The sequence below is a fragment of the Eulemur rufifrons genome, chromosome 8 (assembly GCF_041146395.1).
Source record: "Eulemur rufifrons isolate Redbay chromosome 8, OSU_ERuf_1, whole genome shotgun sequence".
Lineage (NCBI taxonomy): Eukaryota > Metazoa > Chordata > Mammalia > Primates > Lemuridae > Eulemur > Eulemur rufifrons.
This window is the reverse complement of record NC_090990.1, coordinates 7278618-7294187: the sequence shown is the minus strand read 5'-3', so window position 1 is coordinate 7294187 and position 15570 is coordinate 7278618. Positions and strand designations below refer to the sequence as shown.

General features: G+C 56.1%; 1 protein-coding gene across 1 annotated transcript in view; it reads right to left on the bottom strand.

Annotated features, from left to right (window-relative positions):
* Nucleotides 1-640: 640 nt before the first annotated feature.
* TNFRSF8 (TNF receptor superfamily member 8) overlaps nucleotides 641-15570 on the bottom strand; it is a 32276-nt gene continuing 17346 nt past the window's right edge. Inside the window, exons 6-12 of the mRNA XM_069479140.1 lie at nucleotides 15438-15531; nucleotides 14964-15076; nucleotides 13352-13450; nucleotides 13169-13222; nucleotides 6258-6283; nucleotides 4668-4857; nucleotides 641-885 (exon numbers count right to left, since the gene is read on the bottom strand). Of these exons, the coding sequence (XP_069335241.1) occupies nucleotides 641-885; nucleotides 4668-4857; nucleotides 6258-6283; nucleotides 13169-13222; nucleotides 13352-13450; nucleotides 14964-15076; nucleotides 15438-15531 (821 nt within the window). The remainder of the gene's footprint in view (nucleotides 886-4667; nucleotides 4858-6257; nucleotides 6284-13168; nucleotides 13223-13351; nucleotides 13451-14963; nucleotides 15077-15437; nucleotides 15532-15570) is intronic.

Sequence of the window (15570 nt, the reverse complement as noted above, 5' to 3'; positions counted from 1 at the left end):
CAGCCCAGGCAGGGCTTGGGCCAGGCTGGGCCTCACCCTGCACAGAGTGCCACGTGGCAGCTACGGCTGAGACTGTGCCAGCCGATGATGCCCCCTCAAGTTCCCTTCCGACTCAGAAGAAACCACCAATCGATGGCTCCGTGCCCACTGGGGGCCACATTTACAGTAACTAGGGGCTGGTGGCATGCCAGTGAGGCCTGGTGGGCACCACCTGTGGGGCTCAGGGAGAGAGGGGAGTAGGGTTACAGTTGGGGACCTGGAGCCAGCCTGGCAGCCTCTCCTTCAGTGGGGTCTGGGCCTGGTGGCCGGTGTCTGATGCCCAGGGCTCCGGGGCCAGTGCTGTTCTTAGCAGTGCCCAGTCCCTGCCATCTGTCTGTTGCCCCAACCAACATCACCACTTGGATGCAGTTCCCTTGGAGTGTCTCTTCTGTACAAGCCCTGCATGCCCTAGGTCTGGGTCAGGGGGCAGCTAAGTGGGGGAGGCAGGCAAAGACCACCAGAACCCCGGTATTGACGGCTAGTCCCCCATGAGATGCTGGAACCCCAGTTCAGGCAGGCCTCTGCCCTCAAGCTCGGTGCCACCAGTGCCACCCTGGCCTTCCAAGGGGCACCTCACTGCCTCCTAGTCCCAGCCCAGGCCTCACTTCCCAGAGGTAGTTACGGGTAAGGGGTCTTCCTTCCCTTCCTCCTCCACTGAGAACATGATGTCCCCGCAGCTGCCCAGAGGCGGCTCTGTCTCCTGCTCTGGGTAGTGGGGAACATGGTCCACTTCCAGCTCTTCCTCAAGCTCAGGCCCTGCCGGTCCTGCCAGGGCCTGGCCCTCGGGCAGCTCAGCCTTCACGGTCCCCACGATCACTGTGTCAGCCTTCATGATGTAGATTTTCTCTGCAAGGCAAAAGGATCGTGAGGTGAGCAGATCACAGCCCCGGGCAGTGGGGAGCAGGAAGGCAGATGAGGGGCCGGGACCCAGTTCCGCCACTCCTGCTGGGTGACTTCAGGCAGATGACACAGCCTCTCTGATGCACAGTAAGCCTCGCCAACCTTACCGGTGTCCTGCAGCCCAGAGGAAATATGACAACTAGGAGCCGTGCCTCGAAGGGTAAAAACCAGCACTCGGTACTTAAGGGGGCTGGCAGGACTCTCGGTGCTTCGTCAGGGAGGGCGGGGAGGAAGAGGACGTGGTTGGGAGAGAAGGCAAACCGTGAGAGGAAACACGGAGGGGTGTCGCTAACAAGAGCACCCGTGGACGCTGGTGGAGCCGAGCACGTGCCCGGCGTTTCCACTCACGGGCCCCCGAATCCTCAGCACTTGGCACCCCCATTTGACAGCCGGGAACCTGAAGCTCAGAGAGGTTAAATGATCTGCCCAAGGTCAACACAGTTAGGAGAAATCCCAAGAGGAACACCTCACCTGGCTGCCCTTCCTGCTCCCATCCAGGTGCCTAAAGCAGAAATCTGGGGTGACCAACTTGTCCCAGTTTGGCTGGGATGTTCCTGGGTTTAGTACTGAAAGTCCCAAGTCCTGGGAGCCCCCTTGGTCCAGGCAAACCCAGCCGGCTGGTCACAGCCTACAGAAACCTCAGCACCGTCAGAAAGCAACAGCAGCTGGTGATTCCAGCAGCCTTGCCTGGGGCCGTGTATTTCAGGGTTCATTGCTCAGAGGCGACCTCCGCCTGTGGGCTGTACGGCTGTGCCCGAGAGCACACAGTGGGTGCTGGGTAGATCTCACTGGGACAGACGGCTGAGCCCAGCCCATTAGAGGCACAATCCCTTGCGGTCCTCACCACAGTCTGATATGGGGCTTTCTGGTGTGGCCTTTTGATGGAGGGGGACCCAGAGGCTCAGGGGAGTGCAGTGGTTGAGAAGCTGGGAGTGGGGAAGCCCGAGCTTGGCCCGACAGCTGCCTCCGTCCCCCGGCGGCCCAGCCGGCCTCGGACTCAGAGCAGGGCCAGCGCCCCGCTGCCCCGCCCGGGCTCTGAGGGTCAGTGGACAATCTCAAGAGCGAACTTGAGAGCTGCGGTGGGGCAGGGGCTCAGGGACTCTTGCCTCTCTGGGTAACCTGGTTACACCACTCAGATTCAGGAACCACAAAATGATTCTTGAGGGCTCCTACACTCTCAACCCCATTGCATAATGCCAGCTCTCCCATTTTGGTTTTGAAGACTCCCAGGGAACACAGAAATGTTCAAAATAGTAGCAAGAACTAGAGGGAAGGCCAAAGGAGTGAACAAGTTGTGGGTCGGGTGCCCCCTGGACCCCAAAACAGAGAGCAGGGCCTCAGGCCTCGGCCCACGCCTCCGTCAAGGCCTGCAGAAACCCCGAGGAGAGGAGCCGGGCAAAAGATGGGGACCACAGGTGGTGAGGCAGGGGACCCCTGGAGGGGAAGAAGGCCCCAAAGGGGACAGACAGGCAGACAGGAGAGATGAGAGGCGGGTGGAGCAGGGTGGGAGGGAAGTGGGGTGGGCTTGTCTAAGCAGAACCAGCCCAAGCTGGGGGCCAGGCTATCGCCCCCCTCAGATTCCACAGGCCCTAATCCCTCTGGCTCTGCCCCCACCCCATCACAGGGCTGCCCACCCTGTAATAGTAGCCGTGGGGGCATCTTCCAGAGGCTGCTTGGACTTCCTGCCCCACTCAGAGCTCCAGAATCCAGAGAATTTGTCTTGGTGGGGGCTGGGGTAGGGGAAGGGGCTCCCCTGCCTGGTGCCCAGTAGAGGATGAAGCTCAGGCCTGAGTTTGGTCTCTCTTGGGAACTGGACGGAGGGAGGACACTGGTCTGGGGTGGCATCAGGCAGACAAGGGGGTCACCCGTGTCTTGGGTGCCCTAGAGAACCTCCAAAGCCTGCCCTGCCCCCATCCCGCTCACCAGCCAGGCTTGCAGGCTGCCCAGGGAAGGAAGTGCAGCGGCCCTGGAGCCTGGCACCCCTCCGCCCTCCCCCGCACCACTCCCCGGCCCCACCCCGGAATTCCAGGCACTGCACTCAGCGTGGACTCAAATGGTCCAATTCGGATTTCTTAGGAAATCTGAAGAAGGCTTTGGCAGTATTTCCCAAACTACATACTTTTCAGATAAAACTTACTGCAAGCTATAATTCCTAGTTTCAATTTGTCACAGAAGACTCTGCCCTAAAGAGTTTTAAGCACCAGCGTCTGCCATAGAAATTCGTAGGACAATTACAGTTGCCCCTTCGGTATTACCCGAGTGTCAGTCACCCTTCCATAGAGGACAGACACAGCCAGGTGGAGGTGGGGGGAAGGCTATGACCACCCGAGACTGTTGCCCGGGACACTGGGGAGGGGCAGGCTGGGGTTTCAGGGAGCACAGTAGAGGGGCATCTGGCCTAACCAGGAGATTTGAGAGGGCATGGAAGGCTTCCTGGAGGAGGAGGCGGCAAATAAGCAGCATCCCCCAAGACATCAGGCATTAACTAGATTCAAAGGGGTGGAGCTGGCTGTTCTAGGTGAGGAAGCAGCTCCCGCTGAGAAGCTGAGGAGTGAGAGAGGGACTCGTCCACTCAGGAGACTGCCATGAAGAGGGAGGGGCAGACTGTGGGGTTGGGAGGCAGGTGAGTCTGGTGCGGGGGGCCAGCGTGTGACCAGCCTTGAATGCCTGGATAAGAATGCTGGAATTCATCCCGAAGGTAATGGGAACTGCTGGAGGGTTTTACGCAGGGGTGCGCGCAGGTATATATTTTGGGGGAAACTCTCTGTACCATGGTGGAGAGAAGTAAGAGAGGAGGCAGGGAGACCCTGGGAGGCCAAAGCAGAACGTTTGTCCAAGTTGGAGGGCAGCTGCAGCTGGGAAGTGCTGGGCACCTGGGCCCACGTGGCGTCTGTGCTTCTGCAGGGGCCGGGTGGTGGTGCAGGCAAACCAAGGACTTCAGTGCCCCGCAGACGTGGGGGCGAGTGCCAGCTGTGCCACTTAGCCACGTGATAGGGAAAGTCATTTCACCCCTCCGAGCCGCAGCTTCCCCAATTGTACAATGGGGAGAAATACACCATCCTCGGAAGGCGGTGTGACGGCCAGGCACAGGGCCTCACGCCTGTAATCCCAGCGCTTTGGGAGGCTGAGGTGGGAGGATCGTTTGAGGCCAGGAGTTCGAGACCAGCCTGGGCAACATAGCAAGACCTCATCTCTGCAAAATATTAAAAAATTAGCTACTTGGGAGGCTGAGGCGGGAGGATCCCTTGAGCCCGGGAGCTCAAGGCTGCAGCGAGCTATGATTGCACCACTGTACTCCAGCCTGACAGAGCGAGATCCTGTTTCTTAAAAAAAAAAAGAAGAAGGTGGTATGACAATGAGAGATGAAGAGATGACATCTGCACATGTGCCTGGAACGCCCCAGTCGAGGGGCAGGTCCTACTGTCCCTGGCATGTCTTCCTCCTGCCCTCTGTGTTGGGGGTGGGGGTGGTGTTCACATTTTACTTTAATAATGGCAGACACTGCGCTGGGCAAACTCAGGCACTGTTTCCTGAACCCTCACAGTGGCCAGCAAACAGCCCTCGGCCCCTGTTTTACAGAAACGTACGTTTAGGCGGAGCAAGCTGAGCAGGAGAATCCACGCCCCTCCCTTGCTGGGCCTCCCAGCCCCGGAGTCTCTGGTTCCTGTCCAAGCCCAGGATCTCCCCTCTCCTGGCCGCACCAGGACCCCCCAAACAGGCCAACTCACCAATCCTGTTATTGGTGTGTTCCGTGGACACCCGGGGTTCAGGAAGGTCCCTGGGGGACGAGGAGCCCCCAGGCGGGCTGGCATCCAGCAGCGGCAGGCTGTCCAAGCAGGCTGTCCCCACGCCGGGGCAGGTCTCCACGGGTGGGGGGCTCGTCAACCCCTGCTTTGCCACCAACACGTCCCTCCTCGGCTGCGGTGGAAAGGGAACGGGCGCTGATGCAGGGCGCCCCAACCTCCCCCCAGTCACTAAATCGGGAGGCGCCCTCATCTTCATCGCTACATACCCCACTGAGTCTCCCTCCTGCTTTAAAACAGCCTAGAGCTGCCTCTGGGCTTGGGGCCTTGACAGCGTGGGACACCTGTGCGCGGATTCCGTGTGAAGTCTGAACTACGTGACGAAGGTACCAGTCAGCGACCCACAGTGCGTGGCCCCACTCCTAACCTACGGACATGCCGGTGATCCCCACGACACCTTACGATGTAGTAATACTGCACCCTCCCATTTTACAGATGAGGAAGCCACGGCCCAGAGGAGCCTCACTCGCCCAGGATTATACAGTTAGTACGTCCCTGAGCCAGGATTTGAACTCTGGTATCTCCCTCTATAATCCACACTCCAAGCACCTACGTCTGGAAAGGTCAGCCCCAGGCCCACCGCCTCTTACAGCTCCTACCTCCACCTCCCCAGATTAAGATAAAAGATTAAGGACAAGGATAAAGGCAACAGGGGAAGGATTAAAATCATTATGTAAACACAGCACCACCTGTACTGTGTTCTTGCCAAAATATTCAACCTTTCAACCTGAGTCTTATCGTGAGGAAACAAACGTGTCCAGACTGGGGACGTTTTAGGAGACAATGGGCCTAGATTCTTAAAAAGACCAAAATCTGGCAGAAGGAATAGGGGTAGGGAGACAGGAGGACTGTTCTAGATTAAGAGACTTGACAACTACATGCAATGTGTGTTCCTTGGTTGAATCCTGGAGTTAAATTTTTTAAAAAACAAAACCCTGTAGAGGTCATTATTGGGACAGTAAGAAAAGTAATTTTAACATGGACTTTTGATGGTTGTGTCTGTTAAATTTCTAGGACACGATGGGTACATTGTGACTGTATAGAAACATGTCTTGTTCTTAGGAAACCCGTGTTGGAATCCTCAGGGTGCAGCGTTCTACTGTCCGTCACCCGGCTTCGAGGACGCGACACATGGAGAAGCGAAGGAGAAATGAGGGAAATGGACCAGCCTTCCTCCAGACCAGACCTGGTGCCCCAAAGTGGCCAAAACCAAATCCGCCCTTCGCAGGCCTTCTGGAAAGCCCCGGCAGGCGGAGCCAGGAGCTGGAGGCTGCGGTGGGGGTGGGGCGCCCATTCCTGGCCGAGAGCTGGCTGAGGCCCGGGGTGAGGCTCAGAGCTCCCTGCAGCGGGGCACACACAGCCTGGACTCGAGAGGGGGGCCTGCCTCCTGGGCACCGCGGGAAGGGAATGGCCCTTCCCCTTCCCCTGGAAGCCCTCAAAGCCACAGATCTGCTGGGGAAGGAGTCAGATTTAGGGGCACGAAGCTGACGTGGAGGCAAGGGAGGGGGGACTTACTGCTGGGCTCCTCCTGGGTCTGGAATCTGCAAAAAGCAACAGAGCAGGGACTTTACCAACAGAGAATCTGGCAGCACCCCGCCCAGCCCCAACCACCGGCAGGAAGTGGCTCCCCTGGATCACAGGTGGCACTGAGCTCCCACCCAGGGCTCAGGTCCTCAGCCTGGAGGACTGTGGACAGGTTTCAGAGTCAGCGCCCACCCCCAGCCCCAAGGGCACAGGGGCTCACCTCCCGATGCTCATTTCTCCAAGAGCAGTTGGAGAAGCTGGGACCACCTGTCCCCCCTGGCCATTCTCATTTTGAGGGACTAAGCCATTGAGTACCCTGCAACCCTCCCCACCCACATCCACCCCCAGGGATTGGCTCAGGAGAAGAACATGCTCCGCCCTGAGCCCAGGAGGCTTCCGCAGGTCAGAGGTCGATCTGGGGCTACTGCCGCCACCTTGCAGCCTCCAGACTGTGGAGCGCTCAGGACTCCCTGGAGCACCACGCAAAACCCACATGGAGGATCTCAAGGCAGGTGACAGAGAGAAGATGACGGATCCTGAGGATGTTATCTGAACACTGACGTGGACATACCTGAAGCCAGTCTACCGTGGAGCCCTTTCGGCTCCAGCCTGAGTTTGGTTTTCTCTTCCATGTGCCTGAAAGTGCCCAGGCAGCAGCCTCTGAGGAAGACGACTGCTCTCGAGTCACCTCGCTCCCTTTAACCCCATCCTTTTGTGGGCTCGGGAGGTGCTGATGCAAGGATTTTGAAGGCACAAGCTTTATCGTCTCCTCTCAAACCCCTACCCTCCACTGCATTGCTCTCTCACATTATGCAGGGGCCAGGTCACGGCCAAGCGTATACTGACATCTACCCACGGCTCGTTGGCCATCTGAGAAAGGTGCAAGGGCACCCAGGCATCTAGGCCACCCCAGGGCAAGGCAACTCCCTTGCAGACCATCCTCTAAGGTTGCACAGCCTTTAACAACTCCCAACACCACCTGCAGAGGCCTGGAATATGTTGTCGTTAGGTGCACACCTGGCTAGACAAATGTGCTGCCGAGATGCCAGTGTGCCAGCTACGCCACCTCCCGAACACACCCCTGATTTCAGCAGCTCCGGGGGCCGTCGGCCCTGAGTCCTGGCTGATACACTCACGGGCAGGCGATCAACAAATAAGATAAAATGCAAGTGAGACTGGCAGTGTGCGCGTGCTGTGTGGACACTGGGTTGCTTTGAGAAACACTCTCAGGGGTATCTTTTAAAAGACCGGCAGCAGGTAGAAAGTGTCTGACGGGGAAAGGACCAGAATGACATCTGAAAGAAGTTCGTGTGTACAATGACACGACTGGTTCTCAAGCTGACATATGTGCCCAGCTTACTTATCCTGTCACTGCGGTCCCCAGCACAGTGGTCACCCCGGGAGGTCACACCTTGTTCCTTTGAGGCAGCCACTGTCCACTGCCTAAGCCACCAGCTTGAGAAATGCTCTTTGCCCTGAGGCACATTCTTTTAAACAATGTCAGTTAAACAGCCAACTGTTATTGGGTGCCAAGTCATTGGGGTGGCCAAGAAAAAAAGGGGTGTGACAAAGTAACAAGACAAAGTAAATAAAAATGATAAAACTCTGGTGGTGGAGAGGAAGTGGGGGAACAGGACCATGGAGCTGCTCATGCCCCACGAGTCCTTTCCATTTTTCTAAAGCGTCTGGCAATGAAAACCTCACACCCTGACACAGCCGTCCCTCTCTGGGGAACACACCCTCAGGAAATAACCCGAAAGAAAACAAAACAGCTGTGCACCGCAGCCTGTTTATAATAACCAAAACTTGAAAACAAGCCAAGTGCCAAACAATGAGGCATTAGCCGTCCTGGAGCAGGGCCTCGGGGCAGGGGACCGGAACATTCCTTCCCTTTTCCCAGCCTGAGTCCTCTCGTCTGGAAGGTGGGAGGGATACACCAGCGGGGCGCTGTGCAGATTAAATGAGATCTCAAAAGCGAGGTGCCCAGTGATAGATCGTGTTGAGAGCAGGTGCCTTTCACCTGGCGCGATGAGATTGGCACCTCACCTCTGTGGTCCCCAAACCATAACCGCAGCCTGCTCATGAGGACGACATCAGACAGATCCCAGTAGGGGGACACCCTGCAGAATACATGATCAGTACCCCTCAGAACTGCCAAGGCCATGAAGGCCAAGGAAACTGGTCTGAGAAACAAGGTCTGAGAAACCGCCCCAGACCTGAGGCGCCTCAGCAGACGCGCTGAGCACATGTAACGAGGGGTTCCGGGTGGGCCCCAGCACCGGTGGGTAAACCTGAGTAAATGGGAATAACGTACGGGCTGCAGCTCATGGCAACGTGTCTGGACTAGTTCATTTATCGCAGCAAATGTGCCGCGCTAATGTGAGATGTTTATAACAAAGGAAACTGGGTGTGGGATATATGGGAACTCCTGTACCATCATCTCAAATTTTCTGTAAATCTAAAACTGCTCTGAAAATGAAATCTATTTAGAATTTCTAAAAATTTAAATATGAAAAAGAGAAGGTGCCTGGGATGCTTGTCTAGCACATAGCAGGCCCTGGGAGAGCCTGGGATGTTAACGCGGCTCGGCACGCCCATCACGGCGAAAACATCAGCATGACTCTCGGAAACAAGTGCACCGTAACATAAAGGCAAAAAAGCGGAAACCAAGAGGTTCTGACATCTGCCTACAGCCATGTCACAACTCATGAATACTTTGATAAAGACCCAAAACGAATCTTGCCAAGTGCAAAGGTCAGATTTCATAAGTGCTTTTCCCTTAAAACCGTTGCTTCAGTCTGCTGCCTTGATTTATTGGTGTCTTTGCTTTTTGAAACAACTACCATCTTCTCGTAAACCCATCTGGCACCCAGGACAGGAGTCCAGGAACACGCTGGGCAGCGGCGGCCCCCCGGCACCAGCGCATGGTATCCCAGGCTGCTCGGAAGGCCTCACTTGAGGAGCACGCGAGTTCTGCTGCATGATTTAAAGCTCTGGGTCTCTTCCATCCCCCTTGTTCTCCCCTTTTAGTCCCATTCCCTCCTCTCTGGCCCGTGATTCCCCGAGGATGCAAGACGCAGAGCAGGCCCGAGGAAGGAGTTTGGCACCGAGGTTCAGCCAGGCTTTGGCAGCAGGCACCCCTAGATTCAAACCCTGGGCCCCTTGGAGAGATGAGATGCCGGGGCTGGGGCAGAAGAGGCGAGATAAGCCGGGAACATGTCAGGACACGGAAGTGCTCAAAGCACGAAAGGATGAGGACATGCCAAAGGACACAGGAGCCAGCTGGAAGGGGCCTCTCCCTGACCTCTTCTGGGTCAATTTGAGCATCAAAATAAATAACGATGGTAACAGATTATAAGCCATTGAACAAAATATGAGTCCATGAGCCCATAAAGGTATAAATGAAGAACATAAAAGTCTGATGAAGAACGGATTATTGACGTAGCCTCAAAGTGCCTCCCTTCAAAAGGCTGAATAGTTACCAAGGAGAAATGAATGACCTCACAGTGGGGAGCCCGGCAGACATCACCTGCATGCAAGTGCTCAAAGTGCACAGCACCAGGAAGGGGACAAATCGAAACCTGGCAGGACACCCTGGAAAGAGCCCAGCATCACTTCTGGGATCTTCCAGCCAAAGATGCACGACCTGAATCCACTCGGAAGGAAACACCAGTCAAACCCAAAGTGCGGGGCATCTACCCGATCAGCGGCCTGCACCCTCCCCAAGGGCCAGGGCCGCGACGCTGAAGGAAAGGCCTGGGGAACTGAGCCAGACCGAGGGAGACTCAAGGAACCAGACAACCAAATGCAACTCGCACCGCTGAACCTCATTCTCCTGCTACGAAGGACGCTACTGGGACAAGTGCAGGAACTTGACCAGGGCCTGAGGACTCATCGGTGGTAACGGATCGATGTGAATTTCCTGCTTCTGACAATTTTACTACGGTCGTGTAAAAATACGCCCTTGTTTGTGTGACACACGCACTAAAATATTCCGAGGTGATAAGGCAACAGGTCAGTAAGTTCCCCTCAAACCGCTCAGCACAAAATGAGTTCTTTGTACCATACTTGCAACTTTTCTGTAAATTTCAAATTGTTTCAAAACAAACAAGAATTTCTTCCCACCTAAATCTGCCTGAAATGACAGATAAAGTCATGACTCAAGTGCTCATTAAAATGAAGATTAAAAGAATTTTTTTTTTTTTTTTTTTTTTTTTTTTTTTTTTTTTTTTTGAGACAGAGTCTCACTCTGTTGCCCAGGCTAGAGTGAGTGCCGTGGCATCAGCCTAGCTCACAGCAACCTCAAACTCCTGAGCTCAAGCGATCCTCCTGTCTCAGCCTCCCGAGTAGCTGGGACTACAGGCATGCGCCACCATGCCCGGCTAATTTTTTCTATATATATTTTTAGCTGTCCATATAATTTCTTTCTATTTTTAGTAGAGATGGGGTCTCGCTCTTGCTCAGGCTGGTCTCGAACTCCTGAGCTCAAACGATCCGCCCACCTCGGCCTCCCAGAGTGCTAGGATTACAGGCGTGAGCCACCGCGCCCGGCCCTAAAAGAATTTTAGACCAGTGGTTCTCAACCAGGAGTAGTTCTCCCCCAGGGGCCACGTGGCAATGTCTGGAGACACCTTTGCTTGTCACACCTGGGGGCATTACTGGCATCTGTAGGCTGCTGCATGTCCCACGATGCACGGGACAGCCCCCGCAGCGAAGAATCATCCACGCCCCAAATGTCAGTGGTGCCGAGGGTGAAAATCTCAGCAACAACAAGGCCCTAGCCCGACCGCTCACCGAGCACGTGGTCTTACACAAGTTACTTCACCTTCCTGGGCCTCAGGCTGCTCGTCTGTGAGACGGGGGCCAAAGCAGTAGGCACCTCACAGGCCGCGGAAGAGTGAAATGAGGTGAGGTACGTGCTTCGCAAATGCCTCTCGCCAAGGACACACGCAGGAAAAATCGGATCATTTCCAGAGCTGGCTGGTGAGCGTCTAGTCGCTCCTGCACAGATCACAGGTCCCTGGTGCCCTCACTGCTCAACGAACCAAGCATTCCCCCCGCCCCAGATCCCGGATGCTGGGGCGCACGTTCCCATCCTGCTTTCCTGTGGCCCCTCTGAGCCGTCCACACTAGTCTGAAAGCTCGGGGCAGTTAGGGCAGTTTCTGTGCCTGGCACAGAGCCCGCACCGGGCAAGTGTTCTGCAAAGATGACTTGAATAGGTGAGGGAGTGAATGAATGAATGAATTGCTCCTTCACTCCTTCACGCCCACAGCCCCGGAGCGAACAGGGGCATCGACCCTGCTCAGTCCGTTCTCACCCTGCCCCCTGCGAGCCCGCTTGTCCTGGCTTCCCCTGCCTTCCTCCTGCGGCCTGGAAACCCGGACCCCTGGCGACCCCTGGCGATCCGGAGGGCCAGCGTGGCCTGAGACCGGATGTCCACCACTGCGTCTCAGGGCTCAGCTCCTTGTAGATTTGGCTTCTTGAGGAAAGGTGCTTTTTTCTTTCTGTCTTTCTCTTTTTTTTTCTTTTTGTAACAAAACTGCTTTCACAAAGGTTTGAAGAAAAAAATAAACTGACGGCAACGGAAATTCTAATACTAGAAAAATGTCAAGAAAGCAAATGCCGGTTTCAATGAGGCACTGAGCCTGACAGCTCATGGAAACAGGCTTGAAACTATCAAAACACAAAAACCCCCCTTGCAAAGGGAACACAAGTGATTGCTTGTGAAACTCATTAAACTCAAAACATGCCTCAGTGTTTTCGTGCCCGAGCCAACAGTCAGCCCACTGCGAGGCTCTGCAAGGGTCCTGGGGAGATCGGGGGACGGGGACAGCAAGCTGGGCCTCCGGCTGACCACTGGGCTCTTGGGCGGGCACTGGGGTGGCGGACAGAGCTGGGCAGGGAGGAAGAGGGCAGGGCTGAGCCCTCTACACACGAAACCCGCAGTTGGGCAAATGCCCCCGAGCACCAGCGCGGGAGCCTGGCTGTGCTGCTCACAGGCTGTGTGGCCCTGGGCCAGTCACCTGTCCTTCTGAGCCTTGTCTCCTCCCTGCAGAATGAAAACCAGCACTGGAGGGGTCGCGAGACCCTCTGAGGGAGGCTGCCCTGCAAACCAGAAAGGGAAGCTCAGACGCCAACCCTGCTGGGACCCAGCACACAGCGGGTGCCAGTCAACGCTGTGGAGCACTGAGGGGCGAGAGAAGGCATTCAGCACAAGACGGCTGTGCGTCCCCCTCCAGGGGAGCTCCGAGATGGGCAGGGTGGTCACAGGACTCTGGAGGGCTGCCTGGGAGGCCTGGAGGCCGGGCAGGGATCACAGCAAGGACCCAGGACTCTTGGTGAGAAAAAGGCCCCAGACACAGGGTGGCCCGTCCACAAACAGCAGGCGCTGACCTCGGGCAGCCACTGCACACGGTGCTCAGCAGCCCGACCTCGATGAATCCACAGGCCAAGCCTCCAGAGTAGGTTCCACCGTCCTCATTTTACAAAGAAACTGAGACACAGGGAATTAAGTGACTTGCCCAGGGTGGTGTAGACTGTCAAGTGGCAGAACCAGGACTCCAGCCCTGTGAGCCTGCCCTCCTGACCATGTGCCCCTCATACCCCTGGCCCGACTTGCCAGGAGATAGAACGGGGGTGGGCGTGCAAGACAAGATGGGTTTCTTGGGTTTCTTAATCTTCATGCCAGCGCTCTAGCCAAACACTGTCAGGGCAAGTCACAGTTTTGACTGCATTATGTCCCCACTCCAGATGAGGCTGGGGAGGAGGAGCAGCTTGTAGGCAGCCCAACAGAGGGAGCCCCGAGGCTGGGCTAGGAGAAGTTAAGTCTGCTGAGCCCAAGCCTGAGCCCGGAGCCGTGTGCGCCCACCTGGCTTTCCCCTTTGGACTGCTGGACACTCACCCACAGACTCCAGCTTGGGCCGGAAGGTCTGGACTGGGTAGCACAGGTGGAGCTCTGAAATGACACCAGGAGGAGGGCTGGAGATGCAGCCTCAGAGAGCAGGGGCAGGTAGGGGAGGGACCCAGGCCAGCCCAGCAGAGAGCAACCCATCCCCCACAAGGCCCCAAGGACACATCCACTCACTCTGCCGAATCCGCTTCCTGCAGGCCCTCCAGCGGCACAGGAGGAAGATGCCGGAGCCAACCACCACTGCCAGCACCACGGTCACCCAGAGTACCGGTCCTGAAACACACAAGGGCCCTGCACTCTTTGCCCTGCTGCAACCACACAGGACAGCCCTAGCCCCAGACTACTTCCTCCTTCCCCTGGGACACAGATTCCACCGTGACTAAGAATACCAGGTCCTTTCCCAAGCCAGGACTGTATCTGACCCAGCCCTGACCTCCCTACTCTTCCTCACCTGGCTCCAGGAAGTCAATTAACTATTCATAGTTGAGGGAAGAGCTGTTTCTAGAAAGCGAGAAACTGAGGAGTTGAGGAGCTAGAATGAAGAAGGGATTGAGGTCCAAAAGACCAAAGTCTGTGCCGGGCATGGTGGCTCAGGCCTGTAATCCTAGCACTTTGGGAAGATGAGGCGGGAGGATCACTTGAGGCCAGGAGTTTGAGACCAGCCTGGGCAATATAGTGAGACCCCATCTCTACAAATAATAATGATAATAAAAGACCAAAGTCTGGGGACTATGGAGGGGGGCATGGTGTGATGGGCACCTGGCAGCACTTCTGGTATGGCCAGAGTTGGGGGGCAGGCAGGAGGGTCAAGCAGTGGGGAGGGGGAAGGGGGTGCTTGAATAAGGTACAACTCCCAGCCAACCCCTAGACCGTGAGCTCCATGAGGGCAGGCCTGGTGTCTAGTCTGCACAGGAACACACTCAGCAAGCATTCCATGAAGGAATGGACCAACAACCCTATGCCCCAGGTACCCTCACTGTCTCCATTGTACAAACAAGGGAAACTGAGGCTCACGAAGGTTCAGTAACTTGTCTGAGTCACTCCCAGGGTGAATGGTAGAGTCCCAGCTCAGGCCAGGCAGACTCTAGAGCCCACGCTCTTAACCGCTATCTGGATCTATTTCTGTACATCTTAGTGCTAAACTTGTTTCCTTTTTCCCTTTTGTCACTTATAGACACGGTATATCTGGTTATCACTTTTCACATCCACTTTTAGATGTTAAAAAAGTAGTATATGCCAGTTAAGTGCGTCTCAAACATTAATGTGCATATGAACCCCCTTGAGATCTTCTAAAAATGCAGCTTCTGATTCTGTAGGCCTGTGGAGGGCCCCATAATGGGCTTTTCTAACAGGTTCTCAGGCCGTGCCCAGGCAGCCAGCCGAGGCCCCTTTGAGAACTACTGATCTGGGAGCTCCCGCCTCCTAGTGCCAGTGACTAGAACTGCAAGCCCTAAAATGAAATCTCCCAGTACTGTCTCCTAAGAGCTACGACCCTGCATGGTCTATGCCCTTACAGTTCTACAGATGGGGAAAACTGAGGCTCAAAGGAATTAAGCAACTAGTCAAGATCAGGAGATCATTCAACAAATACCTATTTTCTGAGTAGTAATTATGGGCCATGAGGATGAAGCTGTGAAAAAATTCTTGCTCACAAGAATGAAAGAACAGTCCAGAAGCCAGACACCTGGGGTCTACCTTGATCCCCCTCCCAGGCCACACCCACGAAGTAGAAGCTGCCCTGCTGGCCCCTGGGAGGGAGCCCGGCTGGGGTACGAGCAGCCATTACCTGGGTCCAGAATGGGCTTCCCCGTGGAGGAGAGGGAGCCGGGGGCGCTGGTCGGGATGGGCAGCATCTTGCTGGTCTGAGAGTCCACCAGGGAGCTTAGGGTGGCGGGGGAGCTGCGGGGAGAGAAGCCCAAGGCAGCAGTGACGATCGAGATGGAAAAAGGGAGGCGTGTGCTCAGGAGTAATTCTCTTTCTCTACAGACTGCGCGACAAGGCCTGGGTCCCGGGATCCTCTGCCCAGTGCCTCTGCCAGGCAAGGAGGGCACGGACTGAGTTTCTAGGCCTTCTGGTTTTCCAGTGTTGCCAGCACAGGGACGGACATGCATGCCCCAAAATGACTTGCAGGCTTGGTGCAGAGGATCCAGCCCACGCCCCACACCACCCCCAGCCTAGCTGCCCATTAGGCATCCCCTGGGCATGGCAGGGACAGCCCCGTCCTGCAGCAGCCAAAAGGAGGGAAGGGGCTGGGAGTCACCTGGCAGGCGCCTCGCTGTTCTCTGGGGTGGTGCTGCAGTCAGGGTGGGTCCCTGGTGGAGGTGGCTCCAACGTGGTGTCTCTCACAGCCATACCTGCGGGGAGGGGGGCGGAGTGCAACGTCTGAGAATCAG